Consider the following 15340-nt stretch of genomic DNA (forward strand, 5'->3'; position numbering starts at 1 on the left):
TCCCACTCTCATGAAGACTTTCTCATACATATCAGTGCACCTCATTTGCCCAGCCTGGGGGCCACTAATTCCCATCCCAGCATCACAGTAATGTTGACAGGACTCTGACTCTGCTCCATTTCAAAGTTCTAGTTCTTCAGATTTAGTTATATCTCTGCCACTTTGAATTATGAAAACATGGGGACCTGGGGTGAACCAGATGACAAGGCCATTGCCAGCCAAGCCTAGAAAGAAAGTCACTGAGTAGGTGATCATGGAAAAGATGTCAAGGACAGACCTGACTCTCCAAAGAAACATCATAACAGACATAGGTGTGGAACTCTCCATGGTCAGCAGTTGCAACACAGACATATCCTCCAAGCTGCTATATGCACAGCTTAAATTTCTACTCTCTCTCTTGTAATAACTGCAGAGTATTTTCATGTTCCTGCTTTAGAATGTGTCTTTCTCTACTGCTGATATTCCTTTTTATCCCCTTCTAATCCTTCTCCTTCTCCTCATCTTTTTCATATTCAGCTTCTCTACTACATTTTTAAACACTTATTCTGTGACAGCCACTATCCTACTTACTGTCCGTATGATATTGCATACCATAAGTTATGTACCTAGTATGTGTCCAATGCTTTGCTCATATACTGCATTTAATTCATTTCTCATAGTAAATCTGTGATGTAGAAAGAATTATTATAGATGAGGAAAGTAAGGTCAGAGAAGTTAGTAAACTCTTATAGTCAAATATCCTGTTGTTAAAAAAGCAGGACTGAGTTTTAAGCCGACTTCTACTTAATTGAAAATTTACATTCTTGACACTGTTTTTTAGTTCTCTCTGTATGTTTTCCATGGCATAAAGGGGGCCCATAGTTATATTCCCAATTTAGTTTATTATTTAGAGTTTTTCTTTAATTCACAGTATTTAACAATTCCAAAGATGGAACACTAGGCAAAATGTGTTTTGTTATTGATTTCACTTTATATACATGAAACCAAAAACTTAAAGAAGCTGTTGTCAGGCAGCTCACTGCACTAGGAAATAGCACCCTTGAACTAAGACCTCCTAATGCCTAGCGGTGTATGTTCCCCATTTCATTACAAGGCTTCCTTACTATTCCTTATTGTGAGAAAAGTGTCTTGAAGTTGCTGTCCTGCGGTGTTGGACTCTGCCCCAGTGACCCTCCGAGTTCTCGCAAGGGAAGATGGTCACATCAGCTGCATATAGGAGGCAGGGACAAGGATAGCACAAATGTCTAACCTTATGAATTATGGTTGAGCTCAGTTGGTAAAGAACCCTCCTGCAATGCAGGAGACCCAGGTTCGATTCCTGGGTTGGGACGATCCACTGGAGAAGGGATAGGCTACCCACTCCAGTATTCTTGGGCTTCCCTTGTGGCTCAGCTGGTAAAGAGTCCACCTGCAATGTGGGAGGCCTGGGTTCAATCCCTGGGTTGGGAAGATCCCCTGGAGAAGGGATAGGCTACCCACTCCAGTATTCTTGGGCTTCCCTTGTGGCTCAGCTGGTAAAGAGTCCACCTGCAATGTGGGAGGCCTGGGTTCAATCCCTGGGTTGGGAAGATCCCCTGGAGAAGGGAAAGGCTACCCACTCCAGTATTCTTGCCTGGAGAATTCCATGGACTGTATAGTTCATGGGGTCTCAAAGAGTCGGACACGACTGAGCAGCTTTCAGGTTCACTTTTCAATCTCTTGTGAGAAACCTAGGGACTTTTGCCTCATGTTGTTGGTATTGTTGACTGCTTCTGTTGCTTTTCTATTTTTGATATTTAAGCCCCTCAAGTTGTGGAGACAGTCTGTAGTGCCTATTCAGTCTATTAACACCTCCAGGTTTTTGCTTATTTTGTTGTTGCTGCCTAGAATGACTCCCCCACACTCTTTTCTACTGGCGAATTCCTGCCCACGCATATCCTACTGGATTGAGTTGCTTCTTCCTCTTATTCTTCATAGTACGTGATAGAAGCTTAATTTCAGCAACAACGCATGTGTATCAGAAATCATTGTCTCAATAAATGTCTTAGATAGCACACTTCTTTTACTTTTCCATCTAATACCTTAGACAAAAGATTTAATCTCTCTGAGCTTTATGTTCCTCCTTTTTAATATAGATAAATAGTATGAATACTTCAGAGCAATGTTGCTAAGTTCTAAAGGAATAAGATCTAAAGGAATATGATCACAAGCTGGAAACAAGATTGCCAGGAGGAATATCAATAACTTCAGATATGCAGATGACACCACCCTCGTGGCAGAAAGCAAAGCAGAATAAAGAACCTCTTGATGAAAGTGAAAGAGGAGAGTGAAAAAGCTGGCTTAAAACTCAACATTCAGAAGACTAAGATCATGGTATCCAGTCCCATCACTTCATGGCAAATAGATGGGGAAACAATGAAAACAGTGACACTTTATTTTCTTGGGTTCCAAAATCATGGCTGATGGAGACTGCAGACATGAAATTAAAAGATGCTTACTCCTTGGAAGAAAAGCTATGACCAATCTAGAAAGCATATTAAAAACTTGAGATATCACTTTGCTGTCAAACGTCTGTATAGTCCAAGGTAGGTTTTTCCAGTAGTCATGTATGGATGTAAGAGTTGGACCATAAAGAAGGCTGAGCACCAAAGAATTGATGCTTTTGAACTGTGGTATTGGAGAAGACTCTTGGGAGTCCCTTGGACAGCATGGAGATCCAACTAGTCCATCCTAAAGGAAATCAGTCCTGAATATTCATTGGAAGGAAGCTGAAGCTCCAATACTTTGGCAAAGTACGCGAAGAACCGACTCACTGGAAAAGACCCTGATGCTGGGAAAGATTGAGGGCAAAAGGGGAAGGGAACGACAGAGGATGAGATGGTTGGATGGCATCACTGACTCAATGGACATGAGTTTGGGCACACTCTAGGAGACGGTGAAGGACAGGGGAATCTGGTGTGTTGCAGTCCATGAGGTCAGACACAAAGAGTCAGATACAACTTAGTGACTGAACAACAAGACTCTGATGTATTAATATTTCAGATTGATTCCTTTTCTTCCTTCCTCCGACAGAAGCCTAAGAGATTTTTCTGATACTTACCCTGGGAATCTTGTTGCACTTCTGGAGATATTGTGCCCTTCCCACTGCCATGACTGGTCCCTCTGCTGTTTTTGCTCTCAGAATTGTGTGTGCTGAGCTTCCACCATTTCGTCAGTTATAGTTCAGGTTTCTCCTCCTCCAGCACTAGCTCGCCAGGTGTTTTCCCCTCATGAGTCTGTTCCAGTAAGCTGTGACTCCCTGGAATTGCCTGGCTTCCTCTCCAGTCTTAGGGCAGTTAACCCTGTGCCCTCATGTGTCTAATGGATCCCAGAGTAGTTGTTGATTTAGTAGTCTTCTGAGCTTTTTATATGTTAGAACAGAGCAGTAACTTTGAAGCTCCTTATATGTGGAATCAGAAAACAGCTCTAGATTTTGTAAACACTTTCTACTGTTGCTGATGACAATATCTTGGAAGTCGTGGATTTGGGACCCATAGACTAGAGACTGCTGAGAGGACAGAATATTAATGCAGCTTCTATTTATCAGACTGCCTGTTTATTTATCCAGGTTCTGGCATGACAGAAGGATCCTAAGGGTGTTCCCCGACACCGCTAAATATTTAGAGGCGCTGCGAAAACCTCTGAGGACTAGAGGCTCTCAGGGCTTCCAAGGACATTAGTCTCTTTGCTTTTACTTGGCTATCACTCTGTGCATCTTTCCACTCTCCCGCACATAAATGCCTGCTCAAATCAACACTCACTCTCCCAAATCAACTATAATAGTTTCCAAACCTTCTGCTATGTTTTAGAGTTTCTTTTAGCTTATCATTTGAAAAATAAAATGAAAAAGCAAAAACAGTAATTCCCCCATCCTTTTAATTGTGTAATTCATTACTGCCCTGTAGCACAGACTCTGGCATAAAAAATGTATTCACAAACCTCTTTTCTGTTGTTTTGCTTTGTTTTGTAGAACATCTCTGAACTGGCCACAAGGGGGCACTTGCGAACCATTTTGAAAATTAATTTGTGTTCAACATCAAATCTCACAAACCCTCATGGTTTCCCATAGTTTGGAGTTATTCCTCCCTGGAAGAAATAAAATGTACAGTTAAAGGCTTCTAGAGCAGGGAGGCATATCAGACATAATCTAATTCAGCTCGTCAACCTGAAAGCCCCAAATCTCAGGACCTGTGATAGTGTTATTCTTTTAAGTATTGGTGAGGCATTGTGAGCTATTCTAAATATTTCGAAAAAGAAATATTTTAAGTGTTTAAATTGGTATTGGGCATTAAGTTGTTCTGACTTTAAATCATTATAGCCTTACTCATTTGATAGTCAAAACCTTAAAAAAATTGAGACCTAAAGGGAAAAATAATTTGTGCATCAGCATATACTGAGTTGGAGACTTCTGCTTGTGACAGAGTCCTAGAAATGGTGTTGAGGGAGCTTCACCAACTTTAAAGTGGCTTACTGCAATCTTGAGCACTTTCTTCTTAAATTAAGATTCAGGTTAAGGAAGCTATTGGAATTTATGATAATAGAATTGGAAATGGTAATAAAGATGGTATGATCTATCCTGTTATTTATTATAAGAATCTTTATATAGTAAGTGTGACATTAGCTCACCTCTATTTTTGGGTTTTAATACTGATTCACTAAGCTGTACAATCTTGTCATTTCTAATCATATTTCAAAAGAACTCTTAAATTCTGTTTTACATCTGAGTCTATTCTTCCTTCATTGCGATAGGTCCCCAAGTATTTGAACAATATCTTAAGGTGCCCTTGATTTGTCTTATCTCCAGGTTGGTGTTCCTACATTCATTAACTGTCTCTCATATGACCTTTCAAAAACCTGGACACCCACATTAATATGGATTTGTTGTGAATTTAATATGGATATGGGTTCTTTGCAGTTCCTCCCACCAAGAATTAGTGTTTTTCCTTTCTGCTCAGATCTGGACTGGTCCTATGGCTTGACTGGAATAATAGAATGTAGTTTAAAACAGTGGTCCCCAGGAACCAGGGACCAGTTGGTACCACGGACCAGTTTCATGGAAGACAATTTTTCCATGGACCTTAGGGGTGGAGATGGTTTGCGGATGATTCAAATGCACTGCATTTATTGTACATTTTGTTGTTGTTACATCAGCTCCACCTCGTATTATCAGGCATTAGATCCAGGAGGTTGGAGACCCCTGTTGTAAAAGAAACTGTGTATATTTTGAGGCTAACCATTATGACATCTTTGATTGCTCTGTGGTAAAGAACCCACCTGCCAGTGCAGGAGATGAGGGTTCAATCTCTGGGTCAGGAAGATCTCCTGGAAGGAAATGGCAACCCACTCTAGTATTCTCGCCTGGGAAATCCCATGGACAGAGGAGCCTGGCGGGCTGTGGTCCATGGGGCCACAAGAGAGTCAGACATGACTTAGCGACTAAACAACAACAAATCAGGACATCTACAGTTGTAATTATATTTTCTTGGAATACACTTTCTGGCACTCATGGACAACAAAGGCCTCTTGCAGACAGCCCACTGCTAGCTGCTGGCCAAAGCCAGCTACAAAAGGCCAGTATTTTGTATATCCAGACATCCCAGTGCCTCATAAACAGACAGCAGAAGGATACAGTCACTTCAAAGAATTATGAGAATAGTAAACTGTGGTTGTTTCAAGCCACTAAGTTTTAGAGTAATTTATTGCTGCTGCTAAGTCACTTCAGTCGTGTCCGACTCTGTGTGACCCCATAGACGGCAGCCCACCAGGCTCCCCCGTCCCTGGGATTCTCCAGGCAAGAACACTGGAGTGGGTTGCCATTTCCTTCTCCAATGCATGAAAGTGAAAAGTTAAAGTGAAGGTGCTCTATTATGCAGCCTTAAATAACTAATAGGTTCAGGTTGCAAATTGCTTCCAAGTATTAGATTCAGATCGAAATAACCTGACTATGACTAATAACCAGTAATGAAATAAATTTTTTTCTTCTTTGATTTTGATACCACATTTTTATAATTCTGGTAGATTTTTTAAGATTAAATTCATTTGTTTTCGACATGTACTCACTGTTTCATTATATTCATTTATTTTTGGTTGCACTAGGTCCTTGTTGCTGCATGCAGACTTCCTCTAGCTGTGGAGAGTGGGGTCTGCCCTCTTGTGCAGTGCACGGCTTCTCACTGTGGTGACTTCTCTTGTGGAGCACGGTCCTAGGTGCATGGACTTCAGTAGCTGCAGCACGTGGGCTCAGTACTTTGCTGGTTCTAGGGTGCAGAGACTTCAGTAGTTGCTGCACAGGGGCTCCCAATAGTTGTGGCTCCTGGGCTCTAGAGCACAGGCTCAGCAGTTGTGGTGAATGAGTTGCTCCATGGCATGTGGAATCTTCCCAGACCAGGGAACGAACCTGTGTCCCCTGCATTGTCAGGTGGATTCTTATCTACTGTGTCACCAAGGAAGTCCTCATTCCGGTATATTTTTATAGCTGTATTATCAGAGCCTGTGGAGTTTGAAATGATTTTTGAGATTAAAACACTTTTTACTCATATTGATGTTAAGAAAAAAAAAGGATCATTGAAATTAGTTTGGTCTTATTTCTCAGTCCCCTCCTTTGTCAATAAAGGAATGAGTCCTAAATTTTTTTCTAGATGTGATGGAATGATAACCTTCATTTTCATTATTGTGATACCTACCTGTAAACCAAGAGCCTGAATATACACCATTTCAATTAATCCACGTAACCATATATGCTTAATATTTGATTTTCCTTTACAGGTGAATGAGCTGATATTCAGAAAGGTGAAATGATTTCCTATGGGAATTAAATGAAAGAAATTGATTAAAAATTCTCTGACCCCAGTCAACTGTTTTTTCTGTTTCACCATCAGTGTAAGCTGTCAAAGCTGGCAAACTGAGGCGCAAACATAGGATAAGAACAAAGCAAATTTTTCCACTGAAGGACTGATTTAACTAAGAGAAGTTAAGAGAGAGCCATGGCATGCCTGGCATGCATGGCATGACTCTTCATGGCATGGAGAGTCATGGCCCGAGTAAGAAGAACATCCACTGAGAGGGTGCTGAATAGCAAGACAGTCAAAGCCCTTGCAGAGAGAAGAGGTCATTTAAGTATATCTACATGTGTATACATATATTCTCTGGTTCTGTCCACTGGGAGGACCTTGATGCAGGATATCCTGATTGACATGAGTAACCTAGTCCCAGGACGATTCCACAATATTTTAATACCTTTCTTCTAAAAAGAACTAGGTCACTTTTTGGAGAAAGGTTTATTCCAGGGTTGGGGCAGAGAAAATTGAAGATGAGCCTGGATCATCTTGGGATTCCCTGGTAGTTCAGCTGGTAGAGTCCATCTGCAATGCAGGTGGACCCAGGTTCGATTCCTGGGTCAGGAAAATCCGCTGGAGAAGGGATAGGTTACCCACTCCAGTATTCTTGGGGTTCTCTTTTGGCTCAGCTGGTAAGGAATCTACCTGCAGTGCGGGAGACCTGGGTTCTGTCCTTGGGTTGGGAAGATCCCCTGGAGAAGGGAATGGCTACCCACTCCAGTATCCTGGCCTGGAGAATTCCATGGACTCTATAGTCCATGATGTTGCAAAGAATCGGACATGACTGAGTGACTTTCACTGGATCATCCTGTAGTACCAAGGCAAGCAAAAGCAAGCAAATGCGTGAAGAAAGATGGGATCACACCAGAGGTAGAGACCAGCTTGCAGGGGCTTTCACGGGCAATATTTGAGACATTTTGGTTATCAAATATAACGTTATAGTAATGGCTGATACTCCATTTGGTAAGGTAGGAAACCATGAATTGCTTCTGATATTTAAGCAGTAAATTGAATGTATGCTTGGAAATGGGATATTTACAGAGTTTCAGTGTACATTCCCACAGAACATTTGTTATTTAAACAGGGAAATGAGCACAATGGAGAAGTCCGGCAAACTTCACCTTAATCAAGGAATCACGATGAATAATACTCACGGTAGAGGATAAACCCTGTGCCAAACTGATAGAATCCACTGACAATACAGCCTGACTTCTTGCATAACCGGAACCTGGCAATGAGGAAACGTTGGATGAAGCCAAATTGAGCAATAGTCTACAAAAAAAAAAAAAAAAAAGAAGGTGTGTGTGTGGGGGCTGTGGTCTTTCAAAATGTCATGAAAGTCAAGGCAAGATGGAGCAACTCTTCCAGAGTGAATAAGACTAAAAAGACATAATGACTAAGTGTAATACATGGTTCTGAACTGCATCTTTTGCTACAAAAGGACAGGATTCAGATAGTTGGTGAAACTTGAATTAGGTCTAAGTCCCAGTTGGTAGTAATGTATCAACATTAATTTCTAATTATATTCAAGTGGGAGGATGTCTATCCTCATAGTATGCACCAGTATTCCTTAAGTGATGGAGCATCGGATCAATAATTCACTTTCAAATGGTTCCAGAAAGAATTCTTCATACTCTACTCAGATCTTTTCTATAAGCATGAAGTTGTCTCAAATTGAAAAACTTATGCCAAAAAAACCTCAATTCTTTGTTTCCTGGATACAGTGATTATTCATTCCCCTCCTTTTATTCTATATAGCAAGCCAAAAGAAATATGGAATTCTTTAAAGAGAAAATTTAAATAAAAATCTCCAAATATTCAAAATTAAATAATTGAGAAGTTGGTGTTCATGAACTTGTTGGTAATGGTGGCTGCTGTGTTTGAGGTTATGGTTAGAAAGTTGGAAAACAAAAAGTGGAGAGGGAGAGAGTGGTAATAATAATAACATCTGATGTATATTGAATGCTCATCCTGCAGTAGTATTTCTTATAACCATTTTGTGTGTTTATTCCTTCTCTGGCTCATAACAGTCCTATAAGGAAGTCAATTTTGTTAGCCTCATTTTGTAAGTTGATAAAACTGAGGTACAGAGAGATAAGGTAACTTCCCTAATGGAGGAACTAGGATGTGAATCCAGGCAAGCTGGCCCCAGGACCTGTGCTCTTAATTACTAAATGAAGAATAAGAGCAATCAAGGGACAAAAAAGCAGTCTCAGCACTGGGAAGATTTGAAGAAGCCCAAGACATTGTTGAGCAAACATCAACTATGCACGTTTGTCTGAGGTTTGCCAGGAGCCCACTCATGTTAGTAAAAAGGCCTCTCTTTCCCTGTACTTCTGGTCAAGAGGCATAGTGTAAACACTGGGAAAGGGGGAAGTGATTTATAGCAGAGGCACTGGTTGAGGACCTGTAACTTGGCAAAGTGCACCAGGAGCTTTTCATCTTCTTCTGTGAGTCACACCCACATGGTGAACGTGCAGTCTGCCTGTTTCTTGGAGGGGTGTTAACTCACATATTCAAGAGAAGGCAGGGCTGAGGTCTTGACTGATTTAGTTGCTAAAGGTACAGTGAATCACTCTTAGATTTAGACAGTTTATCACTTTATTGACAGAAAAGAGAAGAATAGACCCAAAGTGTCAGATCCCTATCATCTTTGTCCCATACATTAAAAAGGATAAAAGTGGGGGCTTCCCGGTTGTTCAGTATCTGCCTTGCAATACAGGAGACGTAGGTTCAATTTCTGGTTGGGGGAAGATTCCACCTGCCAAGAAGCAACTAAGCCCATGTGCCACAGCTACTGAAGCCCAAGTGCCCAGAGCCCATGCCCTGCAAGAGAAGTCTGCTCACTACAACGAAGAGTAGCCGTTGCTCACTGCCACTCGAGAAAGCCCTCGTGGAGCAATGAAGACTCACCACAGCCAAATAAAGAAATCTGCTTTTTAAAAAAATAATAAAGGATGAACATGAAACAGAAGGGACTGGATGACTCCAAGGCCAGTTGTGGGGAGCTAATTCTAGACTACAGCTGTGAGGTTTGGTTTGAATTATTCTGCAGCTCTTGTTCCAAGGCAGGTAGGGCAGAAAGTTCCACACCTTGTAGAACCTGGGAGGCAATGTCTTACGCCAGCCACCCAGGAGAGATGTGAAGGTGTGTGGGAGATGGCTCCTGTAGCCCTCCATCCTCTTGGGTTCCAGGAGAATCGCAAGGTGTTCCCCTAAGACTCAGATAAGCTATGGTTCAACCCATCACCTGTGTGGATCACTGTAAGGTCACCAGGTGATACGGTAAAGTCATTCCCCTATAAAGAGCAGTTGAAAAGTAGGATTTAGAACATGATCTAGTCATGGAGAATGTCTGCTGGGCACTGGAGAGCTGCCTCTGGGAGTGTTGACATCTTTGCTGGAGGGAAGGTGTAGCAGATGCTATTCTGGTCCTCTAACAAGATGGTGACATTAGCTGTGAATGTGAGAATGGGCCATCGATTGGGAGTATGAGGTCATCAGAGCCCAGACTCTTCACTGAAAGACCTTTCTGCTTCCCTTACACTATGAACCCCTCTGACGAAGTTCAGCCCTGCTCAAGAACCTAAATATCTCACTACAGATCAAGTCTTGCCAGATCAAGTCCCAGACCACCAGAAATTAGTTTTTTATAGCCATACCTTCTCATTAACTCATCTAACACAATCCATGGGCTGTTTGGTTGTAAACTAAAGATTTGTTTGAAATCTGCCATGGTCAGGGCCTGTGAACAAACAGTGCTGGGCAGAGAAAGATGGAAGAGACTTTTCCCACACATCTTTCTTTTTAATTTACTTGCTTGTCTTAATTAGTTTCTTAAAACATTACGAATTCTAGTTTTAGCTCTCATCTTCTCTGCTTATTCAAATCTTTGAATTTAAGAACCACTTGAATTCATAAAGTCATCTTTGAAAACTCCAGCCTGGACAAATTCATGTTTTTACATTTTTGAGGCTTCCTAGATTTTTACTTCAATTTGGTCTGATTTACGGGTCATTTCCCGTGTTTCTTCCTTATGGGCTCATACTCTATTTGGATTTCCCTGCAGTGTCTATAAAGAGGCTAAAATTTAGCCTTAAACAATAATGGACTGATTTTCACTAGAAAGTGTGAAAGTGTTAGTCATTCAGTCCTGTCCGACTCTTTGCTTTCCCATAGACTATAGCCTGTCAGGCTCCTCTGTCCATGGGATTTCCTAGGCAAGAATGCTGGAGTGGATTGCTATTCCCTTCTCCAGGGATCATCCCGACCCAGTGATTGAATCTGGGTCTCCTAAATTACAGGCAGATTCTTTACTGTCTGAGACAATAGGGAAGCCCTACTTTTCACTAAATAGGACTCAATCAATATGGTAGAGAGTCAGGAATAGATTTTTTTTTTTTTTGCTTTTCTCCAAACTCCATGAGGTTGGTATACAAAGCTGTGACATTTGACTGTTACATACTTGTGGTTTTCAAGACAAATTTTGAGACTCCAGTTCCAGTCCAGTTCAGTCGCTCAGTCGTGTCCGACTCTTTGCAACCCCATGAATCGCAGCACGCCAGGCCTCCCTGTCCATCACCAACTCCCGGAGTTCACTCAGACTCACGTCCATCGAGTCAGTGATGCCATCCAGCCATCTCATCCTCTGGCGTCCCCTTTTCCTCCTGCCCCCATCCCTTCCAGCATCAGAATCTTTTCCAATGAGTCATCTCTTCACATCGGGTGGCTAAAGTACTGGAGTTTCAGCTTTAGCATCATTCCTTCCGAAGAAATCCCAGGGCTGATCTCCTTCAGAATGGACTGGTTGGATCTCCTTGGAGGCCAAGGGACTCTCAAGAGTCTTCTCCAACACCACAGTTCAAAAGCATCAATTCTTCGGCGCTCAGCCTTCTTCACAGTCCAACTCTCACATCCATACATGACCACTGGAAAAACCAAAGCCTTGAGTAGACGGACCTTTGTTGGCCAAGTAATGTCTCTGCTTTTCAATATGGTATCTAGGTTGGTCATAACTTTTCTTCCGAGGAGTAAGCGTCTTTTAATTTCATGGCTGCAGTCACCATCTGCAGTGATTTTGGAGCCCCCAAAAATAAAGTCTGACACTGTTTCCACTGTTTCCCCGTCTGTTTGTCATGAAGTGATGGGACCAGATGCCATGATCTTCATTTTCTGAATGTTGAGTTTTAAGCCAACTTTTTCACTCTCCTCTTTCATCTTCATCAAGAGGCTTTTGAGTTCCTCTTCACTTTCTGCCATAAGGGTGGTGTCATCTGCATGTCTGAGGTTATTGATATTTCTCCTGGTAATCTTGATTCCAGCTTGTGCTTCTTCCAGCCCAGCATTTCGCATCATGTACTTTGCATTAAGTTAAATAAGCATGGTGACAATATACAGCCTTGATGTACTCCTTTTCCTATTAGGCCTTTGCTTTAAGCCATTTTGACCATCCAGTTTATAGCAAGCAGAAGAAAAGATAATGAACTCTACTTCATTGTCTCCAGTGTGACTTTCCAGTTACTGTCTCTTTTCACCTAGAAGGAAGAGTCTGAGATAAAATCTTGGGCTGATTCTTTTATTTTTCTGATCTGTGTCTTGAATTTACATTCGATTGGCTTCTTTAGAACTATCATTCTTCTCACAGAGACAAAAAGGACATGGTATATCATTCCATCTGTTAGTGTCATCTTCAGTTTCTTTCTTCAGCATCTTATTGTTTTTGCCTCCTTAGGTATTTTATTCTTTTCTGTGAAATGGTAAGTGGGATTGTTTCCTTAATTTCTCTTTCTGACCTTTTGTTGTTAGTGTATAGAAATGAAACCTAATTTTATATCCTGCAGCTTGATCAAACTCATTGATGAGCTCTAGGAGTTTTTCTGGTGGTGTCTTTAGGATCTTCTATGTATAGTATCATGTCATCTGCAAGCAGTGATAATTTTATTTTTTTGTTTTTAATTTGGATTCCTTTTAGTTTTTTCTCTGATTGCTATAGCTAGGACTTCCAAAACTATGTTGAATACAATTGTCAAGAGTGGACATCCTAGATATGTTCCTGATCTTGGAGGGAATGTTTTCAGCTTTTCACCATTGAGAATAATGTTAGCTGAGGGTTTGTCATATATGGCTTTTATTCTGTTGGACTTATGCTTCTAACAGTTTCCTTTAATATAATCAAGAAGAGGCAGGAGTCATGCTATATTTCTAAAATCTACCACAGAAGCACATCAGCCAAACATGCTCAATAAATGCTTGTTGAATGACTAACTGAACTTCCACTCCCAATGATGAACTTAATCTCCACAAAAGTTCATTCAAAAAACACACCCCAAATTAATTTAGAAACTATGACATTTGTTTCCTTTTCATTTCTTCTAATGAATTATTTATTAACAAGTGCTTGCTGGAAAAGCTTATTCAGTTCAGTTCAGTCGCTCAGTCGTATCCGACTCTCTGCGACCCCATGAATCGCAGCACACTAGGCCTCCCTGTCCATAGTTTTTCAAGGTGAAGAAATATAAATCAGAAGAAAGGGCTCAAATTCTGGCCACATTATATATATTTAAGTGACTCTGGCAATTAATTCATTGCTTTCAGCTTCAGACTTTCTTATTTATAAAATGGGATTAAAACTGTTTATCATCAGGGGTTTTATGAGAATGAAGTGGATACCATATGCAAAGTGTAGGGCCTGGCACTGATTGGTAGTTCCTAATAATATTATCAAGTGTGTAAGATTTTGTGTTAGGATCCAAACACAAACAAGAAAAAGTTCTTTGAGATGTTTACAAATTAGTCCTGGGAAAGAAGAATGTGTTTTATATTTACGCAGGTCATCAGATCAGGAGATGACTGCCATTTTAAAGATAGTTTGTTACAGCGATAGATCCCCAGAAAAAGGGCATGCCACACCCCAGGGCAGTAGGGTGCATGGGAAGCTCTGGCTTTGTCAGGAAGGTGTGGTAGGGGAGTGGGCAGGAGCCTTTACTCTGGTTTCTGTGGGAAGGGATGGGAAGACAGGGTAAGCAGGTTTAGGATAGGCTAGTTTGAATAATTTCAGTGGGCTCTGTCTGGGGTGTAGGCACTGTCCCTAGCTGTTTGGTACCTGCCTGGGCCTCAGGGGGTAATTGAAGCAGGCAGACAGTGGCCCAGTGTCGGGGCTCCCCAAGGAGGTGGTTGGCAGTGTGGGCTGTAGATTGGCTGGTTTGCTTAGGAAAGTACATTCCCAGGTGAGTCATTTGCTATCTAAGAATTAGTTAGCCCTGGGAACAGTAGTCCCTCCAAGATCAGCAAGGCCCCAGAATGTCAAAGCATCAGAAATATGGACCAAAAAGACATGAATAATACATGGACTCAGGACACAGGAAGCATGGGAGTAGCCAAGCCTGAATCTCTTTTCAGGTCTGACTGTACCCCTAACCCTCTTTTTCTCTACAATCAGTGCACCCTATGAGCTTCATCACAGCACCTAGGACTAGTTCTTTATTTGTTTACATGTTGATTGTTTGTTTATCCCATTACGTTGTCAGTTCCATGAAAGCAGGAAATTAGCTTGCCTTGTTAACTGCTCCAGTCTCAGTTCCTGACAGCGCTGGGCACAAAGATGCTTAATAACTATTTGTTGGGCAGTTTGAATCGCGGTGCGACGAAGGAGTAGGCGGCGGGTTCTCGCAGGGTGTCTGACTAGTCCTTTCTCTGCCTTGCTTGTTTGAGCTTCAGCAGAATTCGAAATGGCTGGCGGTAAGGCTGGGAAGGACTCCGGAAAGGCCAAGACAAAGGCGGTTTCCCGCTCGCAGAGAGCCGGTTTGCAGTTCCCGGTGGGCCGTATTCATCGACACCTGAAATCTAGGACGACTAGCCATGGACGTGTGGGCGCGACTGCCGCTGTGTACAGCGCAGCCATCCTGGAGTACCTCACCGCAGAGGTACTTGAATTGGCAGGAAATGCATCGAAAGACTTGAAGGTAAAGCGTATTACCCCTCGTCACTTGCAACTTGCTATTCGTGGAGATGAAGAATTGGACTCTCTCATCAAGGCTACAATTGCTGGTGGTGGTGTCATTCCACACATCCACAAATCTCTGATTGGAAAGAAAGGACAACAGAAGACTGTCTAAAGGATGCCTGGATTCCTTATTATCTCAGGACTCTAAATACTCTAACAGCTGTCCAGTGTTGGTGATTCCAGTGGACTGTATCTCTGTGAAAAACACAATTTTGCCTTTTTGTAATTCTATTTGAGAAAGTTGGAAGTTTAATTAGCTTTCCAACCAACCAAATTTCTGCATTTGAGTCTTAACCATATTTAAGTGTTACTGTGGCTTCAAAGAAGCTATTGATTCTGAAGTAGTGGGTTTTGATTGAGTTGACTGTTTTTAAAAAACTGTTTGGATTTTAATTGTGATGCAGAAGTTATAGTAACAAACATTTGGTTTTGTACAGACATTATTTCCACTCTGGTGGATAAGCTCAATAAAGGTCATATCCCC

General features: G+C 41.6%; 1 protein-coding gene across 1 annotated transcript; it reads left to right on the forward strand.

The window, feature by feature from the left end:
• The first annotated feature begins 14479 nt into the window (after nt 1-14479).
• On the forward strand, nt 14480-15340 carry LOC104996274 (histone H2A.Z). Its single transcript, XM_010850479.1, has one exon. It carries the CDS (start codon nt 14582-14584, stop codon nt 14966-14968), a length of 387 nt encoding a protein of 128 aa, XP_010848781.1. The 5' UTR covers nt 14480-14581; the 3' UTR covers nt 14969-15340.

This window comes from Bison bison, unplaced genomic scaffold (assembly GCF_000754665.1).
Source record: "Bison bison bison isolate TAMUID 2011002044 unplaced genomic scaffold, Bison_UMD1.0 scf7180017864291, whole genome shotgun sequence".
Lineage (NCBI taxonomy): Eukaryota > Metazoa > Chordata > Mammalia > Artiodactyla > Bovidae > Bison > Bison bison.

Coding starts and splice junctions, on each gene's coding strand:
- LOC104996274 (XM_010850479.1), top strand. CDS start 14,582: ATGGCTGGCGGTAAGGCTGGGAAGGACTCCGGAAAGGCCAAGACAAAG.